Genomic DNA, 8,977 nt, shown 5'->3' with positions numbered 1-8,977 from the left:
TTAGTGAATCCAAGATACGTTCATTGTATGTGAAGATTGAGAGGATACAAACTGAAATCAATGCACATAAGCAGCAGGTTTCACTAATTGATTTCTTGAAAGTGAAAATTGCATTTAGCAATCGAGGCATTAGTGGTCGTTCTATTAAGATTAGACGACCTAGATTCAAGTTTGGTGTTTTTATTTTATAATTCAAAATATCAAATTTGACTGGTTTGATCTTGATTAAACGACCATCGATATTCCAAATACGTGCATGCAGGTAATCCCTACTTTCCTTCTATTATATGCCTTGAAAATTCATTTTCCATTCCTCAATTTGTTTCTTAATCACAACCTCAATACTCCCACCAACACTAGCAGCCTTTCTAGCTACCTCCATCATTTTCCCAGCTTTGATCCTCAAAGACTCATTACTCATCATCTCTTTAATTACCTTTGAAACCTCCTCCCCTTTCACCACATTTTGCTTACCCCACCCCCACCCCTCTGGCCAAACCCCCACCCCACTCATTTGCACTACTTCTGAAGCTATCTTTTGATCCCCATCATGAGCCCATGATAGAATAGGCTTCCCATGCCAAACAGCTTCTACTATTGAATTCCACCCACCATGATTTACAAACCCTCCAACTGCAGGGTGACCAAGGATCTCCATTTGATTTACCCATTTGTTTATAATCATACCCTTTTCATTCACTTTCTTCATCATCTCATTCCCTAATACATTCTCTAACTCTTCCTCCTCATCCTTGTCAACTACCTTCAATTTCACCACCCACAAGAATTTGTAACCACATGATATTAACCCATTAGCCATATCTTTTATTTGATCCTGCCTTGTACTTGTCTTGTTTCCCAAGCAAACATAAACCACTGACCCTTTAGGGTGTTCATCAAGCCACTTCAATACAGAATCCGTGCAATTATTGGTTGAGCATCGTGCCTACATATTAGACAAAGACAAAAGCTTAGGATACGTTAGAATAACCAATACTCTCTCCTGAATGAAATATAAGCAAAAGTGATAATTGAAAACTCAATATAAGTGCTTAAAAATTTAGGCGATATACATCAACTTTTCAACTTGCTTATATATTATTCCGAAAGGAGTATATGTATGCATACACTTTATGATGTTGGTCATGTGTTTTGGTGCTCAACACATTGGTCGCTTCACTTTTTTTTTCCTTCTAAATTTTCATTGTCTTTTTCTGTTTTTATAAACCAATGGCAAGTTGGTTATGTCTTCAAAATATATTTTTGTCTTCATAAACTAAGGTCGATTCAATTACTTTTGAAAAAGTTAGATATGTTTTTATTCCCTCTAAATATATCAACTTTTATTTTAAATCCTTTTAAAAGTATTTCATCAAATAATGGTCCTCAAAACTTTACCATCTTTAAAGTTGGACTCTGATGATAACTCTCATTAACAGAAGCTGACATGGCACCTACATGTTGCTAATTTAATTGACGTCGCAAATACACATGACTAAATTGTGTAATTGTCACGTCAGCTTTTATTAATGGAGTTATCGATGGGGACCAATTTTGAAGACAATATACTTATAGGGTTCTCTCAAAAAAAAAAATACTTATAGGGATTGTTACTTGATGGAAAGTTTTTGAGGAATTAAATATAAAAATTGGTATATTTAAAGAAACTAAAAATATATTTAACCCTTTAAAAATGACTTACATGATTTAATGAGATAATTGTAAATTTCAGCAATAATAGAAAAGTTTTTGAGAAAAACAATTAAAAAGTATACATGTTAGTGATAAAGTAAGTCAAATTTAAGATGATTTATGTTTGGTAGGTTGAATTTGAGTATACAAATTAATTGTTGAACCAAAATTTTCAAGTTTTATCTTCAAATTAGAATTAATTTTTGAGACAAAATCAATTCTACACAAAAACGTAAAAACATATCAAGATCAATTCTACACTTCTCAATCAATTTTATTTTCCACATAAGTGAAATAGAGTAAAAACTGCATTTAAACCAAAGTTTTAGTGAGACATGAACCTTCTCAAATTCACATGGCACCAAAGGACCAATAGCATAAACAGGAGGCAACCCAGGAACAACTTTCCCATCATTAAGTGCAGCTAGTGCTTCAGCTTCCAGTTCTTCAAACGAGTTCATAAAAATCCCATGAAGCTTTCTAAGTTTAGGACTATCCTCCATAAGTATCTTTTCAAAGAGACTATTAGGTTGAAGAATCAAAGGAGGTAATGAAGATTTTGGTATTGGTGCAATTCCAGGGATTTCAACAGCATCACCAATGCATGAAAAATGTTTAGCATCATTGCTTTTCTCAGAAAGAACAGATAGATATGCAAAGAAAGAAAACATTCTAGCTGGTGCTATGAAATATATGTAGCTAGGAAAAGAGAAATTTTCCATGATGGAAACCAAAGGTGAAATCAAACTAACATCATAGATGAAAGCTGAGAGAGGTGGTGATGATGATGAAGATGAAAGTTTTGTTAGAATTGAAGGTAAAAGGCGATGAAGCGATTGGCGAATGGTTTCGAACTGAAGCCAAAATGGATCAACGGTGTTAACGTTAATCGATGGATCTAAAGGGATGAGATTTAAGTCTATTTGAGTGAGTTGAGATGAAGGGAAAGAAGAACAAAACTGAGTGATGAGGTCTGATTCAGCTAAAGAGACTGTTGGTTTTGGTGTGATGAGAGTGATTTTGCAGCCATAACGAAGAAATAATTCAGCTGTTCTTAGACATGGATTGAGATGACCTAGACCAGAACTTGGAAGGAAAGCTACATGAGCAACAAAGGGATCATCTGAAGAAGACATTGTTAGTTTTGCTATGTGGAGAACAAACAAAAGAAGCCTAGCTAGTGTAGATGGTGAATGTTGCTTTTTATATGAGAAATTTTAACTTGTGTCCTAAGGTTTGGATCTCCTCCGGTGATTGCACCACGCAGTTGAATTTTGACAATTAAAAATTAATAAAGTAAGAGTATTTAAAGTTTAAAAAGAAGAGAGATATGACTATTAAAAGTTGGGATTAAAACTGCAGAAAAAACTGGAGAGACTGATCACCTTCCATAGAGAAAATCTTTTCCGGTGACCAAAGGGTACACAAGTTTAAAAACTAAATAGAGAAGTTTTTTTTTAAATATGGTGCATTTAATAAGTTTAAAACTTTATTTTTCAATGAAAATGCAATTATTGGTTCTTAATAATTGACAAAAAAAATTGATTTAATTTCTTTTTAAAATTCTTAACGTATGTATGTCCTAAGAATACAAGTCAGCATGATCTTTTATATATTTCTTAAGACTCTCTCAAAAATTATTTCAATTTTTTTATAAATCAACTTATTTATTTATATGAAAATCACTTATATATATTTTTTTGTTATATAAATAACTTATATTTGAATATATATATATATATATATATATATATATATATATATATATATATATATATATAACAACGTGTTAGAATTCACAGCAAAACCAATACATTTAAGACATTTTTTAAGAACTTAATAGAGGAGGTTTTATCTTAAAAATAATGCATTTAACACATTGAAAGTTTAAAGTGTAATTTTTTTTTATAAAACTTATAGGTTATTTCTATTTTTGAATCCTTAACAAATGTTGTAAAAACACTTGTTAGCAAAACCCTAAATTTAATAATAATAAATTGATCCTTTGATTTTTAATAAAATGAATTAGTACCTTTTTGTAAAAAAAAAAAAAAATTATTCATGTCATACATTCATTTATGGCAACCAGAATTATTATGGGGGTAGGTGTGCATATCAACTTCTTGAAATAAATTTTGGCAAGTTTGTTCTTTTGTTGATTAGAAATTATTTATTTATTTTTATGTTGATCAGAAACGATTATTTAGTGGTGTTCAAACTTGAACTAACACAATTAAAAACCGTGAATTGTACCAACCTAATTCGAAAACCGCAAAAAATTGGTGAGAACTACGTTACCCTCTCTTGTTTAGGGGGTAATTTACCCTCTCATGATATCAATCAATCAAAATGTAATATGCATAGAAAACATTAAATATCAAATAAATGAATCAATTTTTTCTAAAAATAAAAAAGTTCATCTTAATCATAAGGTAACTTTTAACACTTTTAATTTTTATTTAGAGTAAATTACACTCCCCTCCCCTCTTATGTTAAAATATACACTTCCCTCCCTTTAAAAATAAAATCTACACTCCTCTCCCTCTAAGATGCTTAAATTACAACCCTCTCCCTTAATAATTAAATATGTACTACACTTTAATCTATTTTAACATAAATAAATATTTTTATGATATATACTAATTTTGAACCACCATTTAAGAAAAATAAATTCATTTCTTTATAATTTAAATATCAATGGTAATTAAACTTAAATATTTTGCTATTAAGTTTATAATTTATAGTATAAAACTAATTTTTATATAACCATATTTTATTGTATTTAGTAATTATTGTAATTTTATTTTTTGGTTGTTTCATATTTTATAATAGGGTTTAAAATTATATGTTAATGTAATTGTGAATAAAAAAATAGCGAAAAATATGTATTCAAATTTTGATTATGTTAAAATAGACCCGCGGTACTTTTTTTTAAGTGTGTTAGATTATTTTATTTTATTTTTGCTAGATTATTGAGGAAGTAAAGTGTAGATTTTAACATAAGAAGAGACAAGAATGTAATTCAAGCTTCTCTTAAGGCCGGAGGGGAATGAAATGTTTTCTAATATGTTTGGAATAAGGGGGGAGGGAAGTGTATATTTTAACATAACAGGGGAGAGGAGTGTAATTCAAGAATCTTTGAGGGGAGAAGAGTGTAATTTAGTCTTTTATTTAATTATATTAAGGTGTTCATTCTTAATTAATTTACACTACAAGACTTATAACAAATAAAATTTTTATATCAAATTTCTTTCATCTGGATGTCCTTAAATTCATCACTTACATTCATAAAATTTCTTCCATTCCACAAGCCCGAACGTGAGAACAAAAACATCTCCTTCATTCAAATTTCTTCTTTATTCTTCCCTATTGATCAATTCTTGTTTCTTTTTCGTTTTCTTCCCATTTTGATTGTTCAATTTTGTCGTTCCAAACTGCTGCAGTTTCAAATTATAGTGAGAATTGTCGTTGTTTCTAGAACCGCGTCAGGTATCGTGACTTTTTTTATTTAAGTAGCCAACCTAATAAAATCTGCTAACACGCATAGACCTGCCCCACTATCAACCAAAGCCTTTAAGTCCAAACAAAAGAACAAAAGCCACGTGACATAACTATTTCAGCAGCAACCGAAAAAAATGCTAGCAAACTCCCAAAACATCACAGCAGCAACACCTGCTAGCAATCCTTAAAGTATAACGGATGACTTACTCATAATTAACTACCTCACAACCAAGAAAAATCAAATCAAAAAGAAAAGTCAACTCACCATATTTGACGTGGTTCTGGAAATAATGGTAATTCTCACGATATTTGGAATCAAACGAACGACGACGATTCTCACGAAAATTGAAAAATGCGGCAGTTTAGAACGACAAAATTGAACAATCAAAATGGGAAGAAGAAATTTCATGAATGTAACGGATAAATTTAAGGACATTCAGATGAAAGAAATTTGATGTGAAATTTTAATTGTTCTAAACCAGTCTTGTCGTGTAAACTAATTAAGATTGAACAACTAAATATAATTAAGGCAAGATTACATTTGGGGTCCTTTATCTTATTTTTTTTGTAACAATTTGGTCATTTATCTTTATTTTTTCCCGTTTAGGTCCTTTATCTCTCTTAAAAGCACATATACATCTTTTTTCTCATTTTTTATTAAAAAATACATAATTTTATTTCTAAAAATATATTTTTATTAAAAATGAAAAAAAAAATCCAGAAATATGATGAAGATGTTCATTATCTTCATCTTCTTCCTTTGAATCTTCATCATCTTCTTTAAATAAAAAAAATTCTACTAAAATATATCTCCAAATATCATGAATTAATGTTATATTCACCTTCAATCTTCTTTTAAACACAAAATCAAAACCTTAATTTCACAAATGTTGCAAGGCGGATGGTGGAGGCTTAGTCACTGGCGGAAGGGTTAGGCTTTACAAAAGTTAAGATTGTTCTGGAAACAACAAAATTGATGTGCAAAGCTGCTCTCAACTTTGGGGTTATTTTTATGCCGAGTTTGAATATTGAGTTAGAAAATAATAATAATAATATACGGTGTGCCAATTTATATAACTAATTTTTTTTTTTTTTTGTGATGAAACTAAATCTCTTTTCTATAGGGTTTTGATTTTTGTGTTTAAAAGAAGATTTGAGGTGAACATAACATTAATTCATGATATTTTGAGATATATTTATGTAGAATTTTTTCTGATTCAATGAAGATGATGAAGATTCAAAGAAAGAAGATGGAGATGATGAACATCTTCATCATATTTCTGGATTTTTTTTCATTTTTAATAAAAATATATTTTAAAAAATAAAATTATGTATTTTTTTAATAAAAAAATGAGTAAAAGGATGTATATGTGCTTTTATGAGAGATAAAAGACCTAAACGGAAAAAAATAAAGATAAAGGACTAAAGTGTTACAAATAAATAAGATAAAGGATCTATAATGTAATCTTGTCTATAATTAAATAAAAATTAAAAGTATTAAAAGTTACCTAAAATTGATTTTTTTTTATAGAAAAAATTTACTCATTTATTTGACATTTAATGTTGCCAATGTATATTACATTTTGATTGGTTGATATCATGAAGGGGTAAATACCCTCTAAATAAGAGAGGGTAATCTAGAAAAAACCATAAAAATTGTGTTATATATAATAAGAGTCATTTTTCGCTCAAACGAGCTGTTCGGTTTATGGTTTTAGTTTTACCATCAAAATCAAATCGCAAACTTAGAGAACACTACCTTAACTCAATTCATGCCACTCATCCTAGAGCTACCGCGGAACAAAATTACATGTTTTTTTGTTCTACAATTGAATTATTTTTAACTTTAAAACCAAACCAAAACCGCACCATAAATACAATATTATTACCGTCATAATAGGAAATAATCTCTCACCAACCATCAACATTGGTAGGGTGATTTTATTCTGAAAAGTCAGACAAAATATTAAAAGCAATACAAGGACATCAAACCTAACATATTTACAAACGTGTAAAAACAACGTAACCATTACACATCAAACCAAGCAAATGATCAAATATGATTTATGAACACTCTAGAAAATGATATATTATCGAGGAAAATCTAAGTTTGATTTTTGGATGTATTGAATTTTAGATTATCAGGTCTCCTTTATTTAAGAACCAAATTTTAACTAAAAATACTAACTATTAATATCCACTTCATCTATAAAAAAAAATAAAAATAACCAGAGTTAACAAGGATTAATATATGATCCATCCCTTAATTTTTTTTGTTAATAGAATACTAATATATGTCTTGTGAATTCGGATCAAAACTCATATCTATATTTTGTTGTGTGGAGTAAAATTAGTAGCAATCAAAACCAAAGTGATCACAAACAATAAAATAAGATAAAGGAGAAGAAGAGAAACACGACAATATTTGTTCATTCAGTTTGGGCCAAATTTGACCTATGTCTGAAGGAGATAGATCTCTCAAATTCACTATTAAAGAGTTTTTTTTACAAAGAGATACAAGAGTTACAAGAAATTGGTCTTCAACATGTTCACTAATTTCTACAATTTACTCGACCTCAAGGTGTTCCCCAAGTGTTTCCTAACCCTAGTTTCTATCTCAAAAGTAACCAATCATTGACCATTGATTTCCCAAGGATCTCATCTTTTAGTAAACCCTAATTTGCCTCACTTCCACCTCTCGCTTATATATATAGCCTTGGTCTCCTTTATTTTCAATTCTAAACAATGTGAGACTTCTTAAATATGTATATTTTCAACCAACACCAACAATCTCCACCTTGATTGAAAATGATACATCTACTTCCATTGTCATACTACACCTTACCTTTAAATATAGAGTCATGCCACTTTAATCAACAACCAGCTAATTGCTTGACCTTGTGTCCAACTACACTTTCTAAAACATAATAACCAAACGTCAAATGCAGTTTTGGTCCCTTTATTTTACTATTTTACAAAATTGGTCTTTCTATTTTAAAATTTGAGAATTTTGGTCTTGCCATAAAATATTTAGTTATCTAGTAAAAAATATGATGATATGACATGTTTTAAATTATATTTTTAAAGAATTTTTTCAGTTTTATTAACTTTTTTGAAAGATTTTCAATTTTATTAATGTTGATATTTTCCTTAAAAAAAAAAATTAATGTTGATATTTTTTTTACTATCAAATCATATATTATATCCTTAAAGCATACTCCCTCCGTTTCAAAATATAAGCAAAATTCACTTTTTAGGTTCATTCATTTAATGATGTATGTGGTTCATAATATGGACCACATACATCATTAAATGAATGAACCTAAAAAGTGAATTTTGCTTATATTTTGAAACGGAGGGAGTACGATATTATTGATGTTTACTTAAAAAATAGCAAGAACAATGTATAATATATGTAAGGTCCGAGGTTTGACCCCCAGACACCATCAAAAATAAATAAATAATAAGAAACTATAAAAACCGACAAATGTAAAACATATAGACTAAATCCCTAAAATGATTAAGGCATAAATAGATCTTTCGTCCATGCAAATATAGACCATTTGAATTTTCGTCCCTGAAGTTACTAATCAGATGTAATTATGACAAAAAGTCAAATGATTAATATTTGCAGTGACAGATTGAAAGGATTAGTAACTTCTGGCACGAAAATTCAAATAAGCTATATTTGCAGGGACGAAAGAACTATTCAAGCCAACGATTAAAATAGAGGATTAAAATTGCAATGAAGTCATTTATTTATTTATTTTTATTACTGATGTCA

At 29.3% G+C, this 8,977-nt stretch overlaps 1 protein-coding gene across 1 annotated transcript; it reads right to left on the bottom strand.

The window, feature by feature from the left end:
* On the bottom strand, positions 1-2,928 carry LOC146917626 (UDP-glycosyltransferase 708D1-like). The gene is made up of 2 exons (XM_085719457.1): positions 2,034-2,928; positions 1-946 (listed from the first exon to the last, which is right to left on the bottom strand). The coding sequence occupies exons 1-2, from the start codon at positions 2,826-2,828 to the stop codon at positions 284-286; spliced, it is 1,458 nt and encodes a 485-aa protein (XP_085575583.1). The 5' UTR covers positions 2,829-2,928; the 3' UTR covers positions 1-283.
* Between the last annotated feature and the right edge of the window lie 6,049 nt (positions 2,929-8,977).

The sequence above is a fragment of the Medicago sativa genome, chromosome 6, assembly GCF_051527215.1.
Source record: "Medicago sativa cultivar Bolivia chromosome 6, Bolivia_mono, whole genome shotgun sequence".
Taxonomy (NCBI): domain Eukaryota; kingdom Viridiplantae; phylum Streptophyta; class Magnoliopsida; order Fabales; family Fabaceae; genus Medicago; species Medicago sativa.
Note: the sequence above shows the minus strand (reverse complement) of the source record. Positions and strands in the feature narration are given on the sequence as shown.

What these genes read in the sequence shown, in the direction of transcription:
- LOC146917626 (XM_085719457.1), bottom strand. Translation starts at nt 2,828, where the DNA reads ATGTCTTCTTCAGATGATCCCTTTGTTGCTCATGTAGCTTTCCTTCCA. An exon ending in TGCCATGTGAATTTGAGAAG is followed by an intron (nt 947 to 2,033) that starts GTTCATGTCTCA and finishes TCTAATATGTAG; the next exon opens with GCACGATGCTCAACCAATAA.